This window comes from Aquarana catesbeiana, linkage group LG05 (assembly GCF_042186555.1).
Source record: "Aquarana catesbeiana isolate 2022-GZ linkage group LG05, ASM4218655v1, whole genome shotgun sequence".
Taxonomy (NCBI): Eukaryota; Metazoa; Chordata; class Amphibia; order Anura; family Ranidae; genus Aquarana; species Aquarana catesbeiana.
In genome coordinates, this window is record NC_133328.1 from 296,209,305 (window position 1) to 296,224,725 (window position 15,421).

At 44.2% G+C, this 15,421-nt stretch overlaps 1 protein-coding gene across 3 annotated transcripts in view; it reads right to left on the reverse strand.

Moving 5' to 3' along the window:
• EPB41L4B (erythrocyte membrane protein band 4.1 like 4B) overlaps positions 1 to 15,421 on the reverse strand; it is a 910,607-nt gene that overhangs the window by 618,524 nt on the left and 276,662 nt on the right. For all 3 annotated transcript variants that reach the window (XM_073630789.1, XM_073630788.1, XM_073630790.1), the window contains 2 exons: positions 13,953 to 14,073; positions 3,874 to 3,961 (listed from right to left, as the gene is read on the reverse strand). In XM_073630789.1, the coding sequence (XP_073486890.1) occupies positions 3,874 to 3,961; positions 13,953 to 14,073 (209 nt within the window). The remainder of the gene's footprint in view (positions 1 to 3,873; positions 3,962 to 13,952; positions 14,074 to 15,421) is intronic.

Sequence of the window (15,421 nt, forward strand, 5' to 3'; positions counted from 1 at the left end):
GGGATGATAAGGGGCTATATACAAGATTTTAGTAATGAGAACGGTATCATTAGCAGTAATTAGCATGGATTCATGAAGAATCGTTCTTGCCAAACCAATCTATTAACCTTCTATGAGGTGGTGAGTTGCCATCTAGATAAAGGCAGGCCCGTAGACGTGGTGTATCTGGATTTTGCAAAAGCATTTGACACAGTTCCCCATAAACGTTTACTGTACAAAATAAGGACTGTTGGCATGGACCATAGGGTGACTACATGGATTGAAACTGGCTACAAGGGTGAGTGCAGAGGGTGGTGATAAATGGGGAATACTCAGAATGGTCAGGGGTGGGTAGTGGGGTCCCCCAGGGTTCTGTGCTGGGACCAATCCTGTTTAATTTGCTCATAAACGACCTGGAGGATGGGGTAAACAGTTCAATCTCTGTATTTGCTGACAATACTAAACTAAGCAGGGCAATAACTTCTCTGCAGGATGTGGAAACCTTGCAAAAAGATCTGACAAATTAATGGGGTGGGCAACTACATGGCAAATGAGTCGGGGGGAGTCTGGTTGGGAGGAACCCCCCCAGACTTACCGGAGGTCTGCTGCTGGCTGGAGGAAAGGAAGCTGATGTTCTGGACACAACGTGAGCTCTCTGAGGAAGCATGAGAAGGTATGAGCTCTATACAGCCCCCAGTGGTGACACATAGGCATGACATTTACTAAATTAAAGGAGACTTTCTAAGATATTTTAGAATTTTCTTATGAATAACTCCACTTACATTTCCCGCCGCAGGCTTTTCTGTGGTAAAACCAACAGACCCAAACTTCACCCTTCACGGTGGGTTCCGTTAACAAGCCTTCAGGAGCTGGGGATCCTCGGGGAAACCCACAATCCTGGACCTGTAATAGCACCACCGCCAGTAAAACTTTATGGCCTTAATACCATAAGTACTGGATCCCAGGGTCCAGTTCTCTAAAAGAGAAGCATTTACAGGCAAAAACCTAGTTTCTTCAGACACAAGGCCTGAGTACCATTCAATTCGTCCAAAAAGACACTTTGAATGGATCCGGCTGCATGACTAGCCCCAGCAAGGTTTGTTCCAGTGGAGATCAGCACAGCACATCTTTACTCGTGACCAACACCTTAGACATTGGCAAAACAACTGAGGTACTCCCAGTAGTGGGAGGGGTTATATAGGGAGTGGACTTTTCGTCTTAGGGCTTGCAAGTGTCCATCACCTGAAGGTGGCCTATAACCCACATAGTAACTACTATGGCTTTGTGTCCCCTGATGCACAATAAGAAATGTAAAATTATGCATTTGGGTGGCAAAAATATCAATGCAATCTATACACTGGGGGGAGAACCTCTGGGGCAGTCTAGGATGGAAAAAGACCTGGGGGTCCTAGTAGATGATAGGCTCAGCAATGGCATGCAATGCCAAGCTGCTGTTAACAAAGCAAACAGAATATTGGCATGCATTAAAAAGGGGATCAACTCCAGAGATAATTCTCCTGCTCTACAAGACAAGGTCCGGCCGCTCCTAGGGTATGCTGTCAAATTCTGGGCACCAGTCCTCAGGATGGATGTACTGGAAATTGAGCGAGTACAAAGAAGGGCAACAAAGCTAATGAAGGGTATGGAGGATATTAGTTATGAGGAAAGGTTGCGAGCACTGAACTCATTCTCTCTGGAGAAGAGACGCTTGAGAGGGGATATGATTTCAATATACAAATACCATACTGGTGACCCCACAATAGAGATAAAACTTTTTCGCAGGCGGGAGTTTAACAAGACTCGTGGCCACTCATTAAAATTAGAAGAAAAGAGGTTTAACCTTAAACTACGTAGAGGGTTCTTTACTGTAAGAGCGGCAAAGATGTGGAATTCCCTTCCACAGGTGGTGGTCTCAGCGGGGGGCATTGATAGTTTCAAGAAACTATTAGATAAGCACCTGAATGACCGCAACATACAGGGATATACAATGTAATACTGATATATAATCACACACATAGGTTGGACTTGATGGACTTGTGTCTTTTTTCAACCTCACCTATTATGTTACTAGGTAACTATGCATATACAGCAGGGCATGCACCTAGGGGTCCCCACTGCACTGGAACCCCCCCATACCGCCAGGGCAGGACACACACCACCCAGAAGGGGAATTACGGGGGAGACCCCCAGGGGTCCCTGCTGCCTGCCCTGGGACCCCCACCGCTGCGACTCGGACCAGAGCCCGTTTGTATGCAACCCTGCAAGATGTTTAACTCACAGGCCACCTAGCATGTCACAGCCAACCTAGCACGTAGCTGAGGTCTGCACACACTCACTGGCTGGACTAGGGAGACCACTGGATTTAGATTATCCAGCCCGTCAGTTGATCGTAGATCTTCCGGGAGAAAATGCATGGAAGAAAGAAAAAAGCAAAATTTGCTAGGACCAAAAGTTTGCAGCAAGGAGCTAGGTCCTTACTCCTGACTAGAGAGAAATAAACTTAATACCTAGAGCAGGGAGGGGGGTATATACTGACTGAGGACAGCCCATGGGTGTAGACAAGTGTTTTTTTTCTGCCTAGTCCTACTCCTGCAGAGACGATATAACCCAATGGTCAAGATTAAGGAGGCGCTGTGTCCGTCGATGAAGAGAAAATACATTTAAAGACATCATAATGACATTATGTATATTCATACATAATGTCATTATGATGTATAATTCTTAATTATTTAACATAAAATTATATATTATACAAGGACGTGAATTTTTTTTTGCTTGTTGCTTTGTTGTGCATGGCAGGGATTGCCTAAAAATTGACTACCAAATGCTATTTGTTTGATCAAACTCAAATTTGCCATACTGCATACTTTCTGTTGTGAAGGGCAGGAGTCAAAGATGCAAGAGATGCATTGCCTGGTTCAGGCAAGTTTATATTACGGAGAAGGTAGCAGCATAAACTTAATTGTGTTTACACAAAATGGCAACATGGATCCATGTCCTAAAGTTCTAGTTGCATTTACAACTTATGCCATTAAAAATTCACCATTTCAAAAACCATGGCTATAAATTACCATTTAAGTTTTGACCCTAATTAACCCTAAATACTGACTGATTTCTCAGAAACTCTTGTTGGTATTCTGCTCTTTTCCAATGCATAGCTGATTACCATCAAAAAATAAAAAAATTGCTAGCCTACAGCTAGATCTGGACACTATACTTCTTTTGTAAGGAACAGACACCTTTGGTCTCCCGAGAGTAAGCTATCCATTATTTTCCTTTTTTCAAGATCTGATACAGTGGACTTTGTGAAGAGGAGAGTGGTGGGAACTTCTCCCCCCTGCCCATTTACCCTCTCCCCCCCCCCTCCTTTTTTTTTGCCCTCGCATCACCTGCCCCTCACTCTCTGGATTTGTACACACATCTAAAGTCTCTCAGAAAAACAAAAATTTAAAAAAAACTGTAGTTGCTTGTCTAGAGCAAAGTATTCCGATACTGTAATTAGAACCAGAATCACATGCGCTTTGCCGTGTGTACTCTTACACCACCTTAAATAAAATGGTCTTAGTACTGTGTTACCTGGAAATTTATGGTATTGTACTCTGTCATGGAAGCTTTGACCGATTTGTACACCTCTTTTTGTACTGTACTGCCATTTCTTTAACAAAGAATGTGTACAAAAAATGCTCATTAGCAGGATACCAAAATTACCCACATGGTTTAGCCCTTGCTGATTTCTTTTGTAACAAAAAGTTAAATTACATGACACCTTTCTTGTTAAAATGATATCACAGTGTTTGCTGAACAGCCTCACAACACCAAGTGCACAACATGTTAAATAAACTAAAATTACATTTTATAAAACTGTGGTAAAACAAAAAAGAAGAAATAATTTACCTTGACAATGTGCATATCAACCCCATACATCTCTAACCACTTCGCTTTATTCAAGTAACATAGCTCGGCCTGGGCTGGTGTTTTACCCCTTAGAGTAAAGGGGGGAAAAACAAAGATTAAATAGATACTCTAGTCAAATCAGAAGAAAAAAAATACATTTTAAAAACTGCTACAGAAGCTATTGCCTACTTATAACCCAATGTTCTCTTTTTCCATGTAGCTAGTCCTTTATTCAATCAGGGTCCAAGTATGCAACATGGCCGTTATACCCATAAAGAGACCTGGTCATCAATTTACAAAATGCAGGTGAAAACACTGAAAAAACAAGTATTTTAAATGTTTACTTGCAGTGTTTTTTTTCTATAAAGGATATAAAATTCACTAACCGCATCTTTGGACTTGACTAGTCAATTTCCTAGTACAGCCACTCCCTCCTTGCACATCCTAGTCCTCTTCTCTTCTGCGAAGACCCAATTACTGCCTGTACTAGTCCAGGTCCTCCTCCCCTCCCTTCGCCTCCTACATATACTTTTTTAGGTAGCCATCAGGGAAGAAGCAAAAGTGCCACTTACAGTACCTGCCCGCGAGAATGTGTTTCAAGTGCGATCGCATCTCGGCGACAGGGTACTGTACATCTCGCTCTGGCTGCAATAGGAAAAACATGTTCCTATTGCAGCGAATGCGAGAGAGAATTCCCCTCCAGGAGCATATCAAGCCCTTAAGTCTGGTATGGATTTTAAGGGAAACCCCCTACGCCGAAAAAATGGTGAGTGGGTCCCCCTAAAATCTATACCAGACCCTTATCCGAGCACGCAGCCCGGCCGGTCAGGTAAGGGGGTGGGGACGAGCGAGGGCTCCCCCCCGAACTGTGCCAGGCCGCATGCCCTCAACATGGGGGGGTGGGCGCTTTGGGGTGGCGCCCTGGGCCCCCCCACCCCCAAAGCACCTTGTCCCCATGTTGACCAGGACAAGGGCCTCTTCCCAACAACCCTGGCCGCTGGTTGTCAGGGTCTGCGGGCGGAGGGCTTATCGGAATCCGGGAGCCCCCTTTAATAAGGGGGCCCCCAGATCCCAGCCCCCCACCTTATGTGAATGAGTATGGAGTACATCGTACCTCTATCCATTCACCTGGGGGAAAAAAGTGTCAATAAAAAAAAACACACTAGACAGGTTTTTAAAGTAATTTATTAGGCAGCTCTGGGGGTCTCTTCCGACTTCTCCGCTCTCTTCTCCCGCTCTCTGGCCTCTGCTCCTGGTGTCCGGTTCTTCTCCCTCCTCTTCTCCCTGTCTCCAGTTCTTCTCCCGGGCTCCTCCTCTATCTTCTGCTCTTTTGCCACTCTTTTGCTAGCATTCGCCCGGTCTTCTCCGTCGTTTTGTTCATTCTTCCAATGTTGACACGACGCTCTCTCCCACTGTAATGCTGTGTACAAAGTGCACAACGGCTTATATAGGCATGGGGCGTGGTCACGGGGTAATGTCATCTGGTGACCCGCCCAATATGACGTCACATCCCAGGGCATGGTGGGACTGTGATGTCATAAGGGGCATGGTCACCGGGGTGACCACGCCCCATGCCTATATAAGTGCGCACCTCGCACGTGGCATTACAGCAGGAGAGAGCGTCGTGTCAACATCAGAAGAAGAGGAGGAACAAGACTATGGAGAAGACCGGGCCAACGCTAGCAAAAGAGCAGCAAAAGAGCAGAAGATAGCGGAGGAGCCCGGCAGAAGAACCGGAGAGCGGGAGAAGAATCAGAGACAGGGAGAAGAACTGGACAACGGGAGAAGAAAGCAGAGAAGTCGGAAGAGACCCCCGAAGTCGGAAGAAGACCCCCGTAGCTGCCTAATAAATTACTTTAAAAACCTGTCTAGTGTGTTTTTTTCTTGACACTTTTTCCCCCCAGGTGAATGGGTAGGGGTACGATATACCCCATTACTCATTCACATAGGGTGGAGGCCGGGATCTGGGGGCCCCCTTATTAATGGGGGCTCCCGGATTCCGATAAGTCCTCCGTCCGCAGACCCCGACAACCAATGGCCAGGGTTGTCGGGAAAAGGCCCTTGTCCTCAACAACATGGGGACAAGGTGCTTTAGGGTGGGGGGCCTCAGGGCACCCCCCTGCCCCAAAGCGCCCACTCCCCCATGTTGAAGGCATGCAGCCTGGTAGGATTCAGGAGGGGGGGGGGGCGCTCGCTCGTCCCCACCCTATAAGGGTCTGGTATAGATTTTAGGGGGACCCACTCACCATTTTTTCGGCGTAGGGGGTTTCCCTTAAAATCCATACCAGACTTAAGGGCTTGATATGCTCCTGGAGGGGAATTCTCTCTCGCATTCGCTGCAATAGGAACATGTTTTTCCTATTGCAGCCAGAGCGAGATGTACAGTACCCTGTCGCCGAGATGCACAGTACCCTTTCTTGACCGTCCGGGCTGCGTGCTCAGGTAAGGGTCTGGTATGGATTTTGGGGGCACCCCCACGTTGTTTTTTCGGTTTAAGGGGGTTCCCGTTAAAATCCATACCAAACCTAAGGGCCTGGTATGCTCCTGGAGGGGAACCCATGCCGGTTTTTTATTTAAAATTTGAGTGGAGTTCCCCCTCAAGATTCATAACAAACACCTACAGCAATGCTTGTCGCTTATCGGGAAAGGAAAACACATTTTTCCTTTCCCGATGAGCGAGCCAGCTCGGCGCTGGCTCCCACGACGGGGCTCGCAGGTTTCAAATCTCGCCGATAACAGCTACGAGATTGACACAATATCGCGGTCACCTACTGTAAGTGGTGGTTTGGAGTCTGCTGGGGCTGCTCACAACACATTTAAGATGGTGGCGCACAGCAGCAGTCTCAGGGTTTTTGGATGTCTACAGTGCTCCTGTAGCTTTCCTGTGGGTTAGCTGCACTGAGCTACAGACTTCGATTACATCTTGCAGGTGTGGCGCACTTTCTGAAAGTGCGCCAAAACTCCTGCATTCAGGAGTTTACCCACAGGATAAAGTAGAAGTCTATGGCTCAGTGTAGCAAACCCACAGGCAAGTCGCAGGTGCACTGCAGATCAGTTTGAAAGCAGCCCAAAAACCTGTTCATTGCCCATTGCAAAAGTGCAGTGTATGTGATATTTAATACTCTGACCTTTTCCTTATCCTGTTGCTGCTGGCACCATTCTCCAGGCTGCTAGAAAGGTCCCAGGTCAAGTGCTACAGAGGAAGCATTGACTTACACCACTCTTGCTTCCTCTGCTGCTGGCTCCATGTACTCTGATGCTCTGGGATCATGGTTTGGCAACCCGTTGATCGTGACCTAGGCTTGCCGACCCACCATCCCAGAGAATTGGCATGCACTTCCCTGGTTTGAGGTTGTAGGCCACATGAAAAGGACCCACAGGCCACAGGTTGAGCACCCCTGTCTTAGAAGAACCATACCAGTGTGTACATGCAACTAAACTGTATCTGTTGTCCTCAGTATAAACTAAATGCATTATGCACCAGCTAAGATCAGTGCTTATAAAAATGACATTAAGAAGAAACTGTGCCAAGATTCGTGGTGGTTGCAACTACTGACCTACTAGAAATGTTAATTACCCGGTCTCATATGCAGATTTTTTTCCATTCCTTTTCATTGGAAAACACTTAGTACAAGCATGTTGATCAGGAGTTCTGACTTTGTGCCTACTTTATTTTCATCTTGTTGACTTGTTCCAGGTCAATGGGTTGAGAGAGTATCTAGGTCAGAAGCCATACTGGCTTTATTTTCAGGCAACTGGGATTTTTTCAATGGAGGTCAGCAATGGAAGGCATACAGTTTTTCTCAGCACAGGTTTCCTTAAATGCTAAATGGTGGGACCACTGATTACATTAGCAGGTGTAGTAAACTGACAATACAAGCTGTCAAGACAGGTTTGGATTTGTCTCTTTAGTGCTACTGGTGCTCAAGCAAAGCGTCTGCTCAAAAAGATTTTGGATTTTTTTCAACACATAATGCAGTGGTTAGTGCCCTGATGAGCTTTGTTGCTTTCCCGGGCACAATCATGTACCTGGGCAGGGGTGTGTATATGGATTTGCAAATTCCAACTTTGAGAATGCTGACATTTGCATAGCCAATTTTGAAGGGTCCAGGCAGTGCTGTGGGAGCAAATCTAGAAGCCAAAATAAAAAATAGCTGTAAAACCTAACTTAATTCCATTCCAAAGGTCTCTACATCTAACAACTGTCATTTTCTGTTTGCACTCATTTTAATTATTTTGGTAATATAGCACTGCTGAACTTATCTAGCCCATGTCAGCCACTTCATGTCTACATGCAATATCGTCATCGTCCGCTACACACCATTGCTCAGGTTTAGTTTCTTGATAGTGATAACGATGGGCAATTAAGGCAAGATGCAGTTAAAAATCTGTCAAGACATAAAATTAATAAACGGTCCTTCTATGTGTAACGTCCTACATACACACAATTAACCACCACTGCGCCTTGGAGCAAATAAAATAAATGATGATACACATCAATTGGTGAAGCCTATCTAAAGCTGCCACTTAGTGTATAATAGTATATGGAGAATATTTTTAAATCTTGTGACGTGATAATGGTGTATTACAACCCACGTGAAGAATAAAAATGTGGCGCTATTCTAATCACTCTTTCCGTAGTATTACCATTACAAGTGAATATCCTAAACTAATAACACCTTTGTTCAAAGTGTGTGAATCAAACAAATAATTAGTGAAAAATAGTGATAATAAAAATCAAAAAACAAAAAACAAAAAAACAAAAAGCGAAAAAACACCAAAAAACACTATGAATTGACTTCAGTGACTCAGTGATGTTGCTGAAAATCGCAGATGTGTCAATCCTACAAGTGTGCAGTTGATCAATAACACACTCAGCATGAACTTCGTGACTAAATAACATGAAAGTCCAATAATAGGTGCACATATGTGGAATAAAAAAAGTCCGTGATAAAGATGCACAATAAATAGTGTCACAGCAAATCTTGGAAATTCCTGAAATAAACTTGGACTCTCCACCACACCTCTGTGTTCAGTGTTCCCTCTCCCAATAGACAGTCTCTTACCAACTCTGTATGCCTCCACTTTCGTATGAGGCTAGCAAGCATAAGAATATCCAGGCAATCAGAAGGGGTTAAATGTATTCCATTCAGGGACTCGTTCCATATGTGAATGAGAAAGAACTCCCAATAGTGTGATAACGTAAAAACTTTTAATATACACACTGTAAAATACACTTCAAAGGATGCACTCACATTGTGTCAACTTTATAACAGCACATCAAAAAACTCCACGGCACTCTGTGCACAGCAATCTCAACAAGGCAACCTGGGTGAACTATCCTAAGGTTTTCACATAAGGTATGTGGTCACGGAGGACCTAAATGCCACCAGCGTGTGCAGGGGTCTATCTCACCCACTCCTCGCTCGCTCTTCCAATAACTCCTCCGTCTCCCTGACAAGTGAACCGCAGCCCCTTGCTCTCTTAAGCCACACAGTCTCTGGTGTTTATCCTTCTCTTGGCCTTGCCCCCGACATGTTTCGCTACAACTGTAGCTTATTCATGGGATAGGCCACTCAGATTGTCAATCTACTTATATAACCTCCCTCCCCTCTGTCTAACTAGGGGGATCTCAGTGCGCATGCGCGTCCCGCATGTCCCGCGCATGCGCAGTTAGAGTATCCCCATAACGCGCAAACCGCAGCTATATACAGCTGTCTGTTTATCCTACCATGTTATTCTCTGCAGCGGTTTCAAGTTATTGACATCCCACTGCTCAATTTCCATGGATCTGGGTATCCAAAAGCCCGATGACAGTTTTAAAATTTTTATTGAGTGTCCTGGAATGTATTCTAGAGCGCTTTATGTGCTTAATACTAATCACAGACTATATAATATAGGAGTGCTTTAATTCCCTCTCCATTAATCAGAGGGATCCAGGGCTTTACAAATTGTCTGCTAATACTCTCATTGGTCTGTAGTATTGAGTATCCTCACTACCACACACAAGACATAAAATTACTAAGGCCCAGGAAGGAGTTGAAACGCGTCAACTTTGCTCTGCATTGGATTCACACTTTTATGTCTTAAAGGGCGTTTTAAAGATTCTATGGAAAGTTAACTGCATCTTGCCTTGCTGCAGGACCTTTATCTATTTTGTGTTGTGGTTCCGAGTGTGCAGCGGTGGTCTAGGCACAGGTATCTTACTTCACCCAGCTTTGTGTTTATCATTTGGAGTGCAGCACCATCCTTTTTTGTTTTAAGCAGTGGGCAATTGCCTTTTAGGATGGCCACTTGCAGTCTACATCAGGGGTGCACATGACAGGGTAGCAACAGAGAAGCAATAACGAACACAGTTGTTCCCCATAACAGAACATGTCTAAACAAGGATCTTAATGGCAGAATCACAAGGTGTAATATTAATGAAAGCTGCAGATTTAAAAACCTTTATAATGACTTTTGAAATTACATTATGTTAAAGCTTCTATGATATTTTAGTGATTGGGTTTAGAAATACCTATACAGTGCCAGGTAACAACAATTCAGTGTCAGCCAGGCTCCTAGTTTTAGCTGATGTACAAAGGATTATGGGAAATTAGAAAAAAAAGTACTAAAACAATTCTTCTACATCAATTGGTATATAATTATGAACTATAAGATATTTAAAGGGCTCATTTTTAATATTAGTGACAAGTGAAAAAAAGAATTGCTGTAAAAGCAACCACACTTACACAATACTGTTTTACCTTTGTATTCTTTGCTATAAAAATATAAGCTGTATTATCTCCAGTTACAGTGAAGGCTATTAAAATCCCTTTGCTACAGGCTTATAGCCAGGATCCATACTGTGTTGCATGTAGTATATTAGAATCATAAAAAGAAACATTTTATCACAGGATATACACTTCTCATTCTATGCATTAAGATTAAAAAAAAACCTGTGTGTAGCAGCCCCCCCAATACTTACCTAAGCCCCATCTCCATCCAGCAATATGCACGATGATTGGTTGTGAAACATCAGTGGCACCATTGGCTCCCGCTGCTGTCAGTCAGTCAGCCAGCCAGCCAATCAGGAGAGAGGGGGGGCAGGGCCGAACCGCGGCTCTGTGTCTGAAAGGACACACAGAGCAGTGGCGCAGCTTGGGTGCCCGCATAGCAAGCTGCTTGCTGTGGGGGCACTCGACAGGAGGGAGGGGCCAGGAGCACCGAACAGGGACCCGAGCAGAGGAGGATCTGGGCTTGCTTTGTGCAAAACCATTTCACAGAGCAGGTAAGTATAACATGTTTGTTATTTTCAAAAAAAAAAAATGATACTTTAGTACCACTTTAATTATATTTATTAGTCACTTACTTACCTATTGTAATTTCTCAAACTCAATCCCTAACTTGACTAACCATAAGACTGATATACTAAGCCCTAAAAATATATAACTAACTAAATAAATAAATTGAGGTGGTGCCAGCAAAGACCTGCAGCAACCTCAAAAACCCCGCCCTTACAGCTGAATAGCTCACCACTATAAAGGCTATTCACTGGTAATAGGAATGTGCAAAAAATTGAAAAATAGAAAGGGGTGGGCAAACTTTAGCACTATCAGGAAGTGCTTAAAGTGGTTGTAGAGGCTGGAGGTTTTTTACCTTCATGCATTCTTTGCATGAAGGTAAAAAACCTTCTGTGTACTGCTCCTCCCACAGCCCCCCCAAATACTTTCCTATGCCCCCTCTCGATCCAGTGATGTGCATGGGAGTCTTGGCTACCCAAAGTCTCTCCCTCCTCATTGGCAAAGACAGCAGCAGAAGCCATTGGTACCCACTGCTGTTAATCACTGCCAACGAAGAGAGAGTGGGGGCGGGGGCGAGCCATGGCTCTGAGTGTCAAGCAGCTTGCTACTGGGGCACTAGTCAAGGGGAGGAGCCATGAGCGCCAGAAGGGGACTTGAGAAGAAGAGGATAAGAGTTGCTCTGTACAAAACAAGTGCACAGAGCAGGTAGTAAAGGGGTTCTTAAGGCTAGACATTTTTTACCTTAATGCATTCCCTGCATTAGGGTAAAAAAAGTCCTACTAGCTGTATTGCCCCTCACCGCCCCTCACTGATCAAAAATAATTTTACATCTATACTTTTTTGCTAAATGTTTTCCCTGCCGACACCCCATTTTTGATTTTTGGACATTGGCCTTGCTGCTAAATGATTCCTAACTCGGGGCCTGAGAAACTTATGCCCTGTACACACGACCGGTTTTTCCGTGGGAATAAACGCCGAAGGTTTCTCTGACGGAACTCCGACGGAATTCCGCTCAAGCGGTCTTGCCTACACACGGTCACACCAAAGTCCGACCGTCCAGAACGCGGTGACGTACAACACGTACGATGGGACTAGAAAAAGGAAGTGCAATAGCCAGTAGCCAATAGCTTCCGTCTCATACTTGCTTCAGAGCATGCGCCATTTTTAGTCCGTCGGAACAGCATACAGACGAGCGGGTTTCCCGATAGGAATTTGTTCCGTCAGAAATATTTAGAACATGTTCCATTTCTAGGTCCGTCAGAATTTTCGAAAAAAAAAAAAGGTCCAATGATGCATACACACGATCGGAATATACGAAGAAAAGCTTCAGTTGGACTTTTTCTGTCGGACATTCCGCTCGTGTGTACGCAGCATTAGAGTTGTTTTTTATTCCAGTTCCTGGAATCTGACACCTGTCTACATAAAGGTCAATGCAGGACAAATATTACTAGAATACAGAAGCAGAACTAAAAATAGTTGGGGGGCATTTGGGGCAAGGTTTCTCACTGAGCACATTAAAAGCTGCAGCAAGTCAGATAGAGCCCTCTTAATTTCCTGGCTTGAGGTTGTTTAGCATCATCCAGCACTTTCCTCCCCAGCCTTTCTGTCCTTGGCCCACCCCCCCCCTTTGATTCATTGAATTTCAGGTCCTTCCAACATTGAGGCTCAGCATTACATGCGGATATTACCTAGAACAGTCTGCATGCAGATTTTTCTGCCTAGAATCGCCCACTCTGTCAGGCTGACATTCACTCATCAAGGCATATAAATTCTTATAATTTGCATAACTCCACTTAAAGCCACACCATTGCTTTGGGCTCTTAAGAGGAGTATGGAGACGGGGCACTGTGATATTTTTAGGAAGTTATGCTTGGTTCTCTTCTGTCCCCTACCGCCAGCCATAATCTGAATGCTCCAAGAAGTACATAGATCCATTGATGATTTCCCCAGATGTAAAATAAGAAATGCAATGAAAATAGAAATGTTGCATATGAAAATGCTAATGACATTTTTTAAAAAGGACAAGGGAGAACCAAAGAAGGCAAAATACAAGCACGTTAAACTTCAGATTTAAAGTAGCATTACCAGAAGGTTGTAATACTTGTTAAATCCTCAAAAGGGAACCAACTCACATAGCACTTGGTCTCATTTAAATCTGTGCAAGGGTTGCTGCGGAGTGTTGCCACTTAGCTGGCCTGCCTCCTGCCATCCAACAGCCCTGAACAATGGAGACTTGGCTCTAGACTGACAGCACTAAAAAAAGAGGGGTTTACACTTGTCCAAGAGACACTTGGAATAAACTTGGAACGTGAACAACAGCTCTTCTGCAGCTGCTGATTTTCACAACCACACTTACTTCTCCACACTATCTGAATAACTGGTGGCTGGGACTGTCATTTCGGTCATTGGCAATGTTTATTTACAATAAATGTAGAGAATATCAGGGGGGAAATTACATAGCAGAACTGCAGAATTAAGAGGGGGTGGGGGCTTCACTGCTGGTTGTAATTCACGTGAATGCCCCAAGAGCTACAACCAGAGCAGACAGACATAAAAATGTTTGTTTTTTTCTAAACCTTAGCACAGATTTCAACCAAATGCTATGTGCGCTGTGCACCCTGGGTGATTGAACAAGAATTTCACCTTCTGGTAAGAGTTGTTCCTTGAGGTTAATGAGCACAGAGATTTGGTATCAAAAGATCACCTTCCATTAAGGGTAACACTGTCTGTTTTGCCATTAAAATATCACCCTATACACGGACATTCAAGCCATTTTGAGGAATTAAATCCACATACCTACAGTCTCTCCACTTCTGGAAAATATCAAGCTCCATAGACTCGGTTTGATTTGGAATGAATCGAAATTCAGACACAAGTTCTGGTGTATGTTCTGATGGCTCACACTCACCAAGTTCCGCTGAAAAATAGGATAAATTACATTTACAACACAATACACTTAGATTTAAAATGTCAGAGATCCTTTTTCTCTTAAAATATTGAGTGAGAGATAATATAAAAAAAAAAATTAAAAAAAAAAAAAAAAAAAAACACACACAGACACATCACTGCAGTTGCTGTCCAAGACCGAGTATTTTTTTACACATAGAACTGAATGTACTAATGACTATATTGTCACCTGCTTTCTTAGGCCTCATCCACACAGGACGTTTTTACTGCCGCTTTTAGCAGCGTCAGGCTTATTTTTTTTTACAGCTTCAAAACGCCTCTCCGTGTTATTCTATGTATCCATGAACACATAGGCTTTTAGGAGCTTTTAGTGGCATAGGTATTTAGAAGCTGTAAAAACAGGGCCAGCATGCTCTGGAGCAGCAGTGTTTTGGCAGAAAAAACGCTGACAGTTCCTAAACACTACTAAACTCTGCTAAGCACCGGTGTCCAGCGTTTATCAGAGGTTTTTGGGGTTAATTTATGCGGAGGGCGCCAGCGACCTTAATAACCAGTGAATAGCTGGTTGTTAAGGAGCAGGCTGCCACATCCTTAACAAGGGATGAGACATCAGCTGTCAGCAGCCCTTTGGGTCTGGTATGGATTACAAGGGGAACCCTACGCCAAAATGTAAAAAAATAAATAAAAAAAATGGCATGGGGTTCCGCCATACTCCTATCCGAGCATGCAGCCTGGTAGGCCAGGAAAGGGAGGGGGCAAGCCCCCCCCCTCCTAAACTGTACTAGGCAACATGCCCTCAACATGGAGGTGGGGGCTCTGAGGCGTTGCAAGGCTGACAGTTACAAGCATGACTCCCACAGGCAGAGGCATGATGGGACTTGTAGTTTCGCAAACAGCTGGAGGGCCGCCAGTTTGAGACCCCTGGAGTAGAGGTACATTGTACCCCCTACTCATTCAAAGTGTCAAAAAGAGTCACAGATCCTACATGCATCACTTTTTTGAGCTCTGGTGGTGCAGCGGGCATCGGGATTGATGATGGATCTACAGACATTTTTTAGTTTTTTTTAACTATAAGAATTTTCAAAAACTGTGTGTTTTTGATTCTTTTTTACACTTTTTTTGGTAAATCAGTAGGGGTACAATGTTTCACTGATTCACATAGGGGAGGGGGCCAGGATCTGGTTAAGGAGGGGGCGTCCTCTCATCGTCGCCCCCTTCCCCCCCCTTTTTCTGACCTGCCAGGCTGCATGCTTGGATAAGGGTCTGGTATGGATTTTGGGGGAACCCCATACCTTTTTTTTTTTTTTTTTTCTACATTTTAATTTTGGCATGGGGTTCCCCTTAAAATCCATACCAGA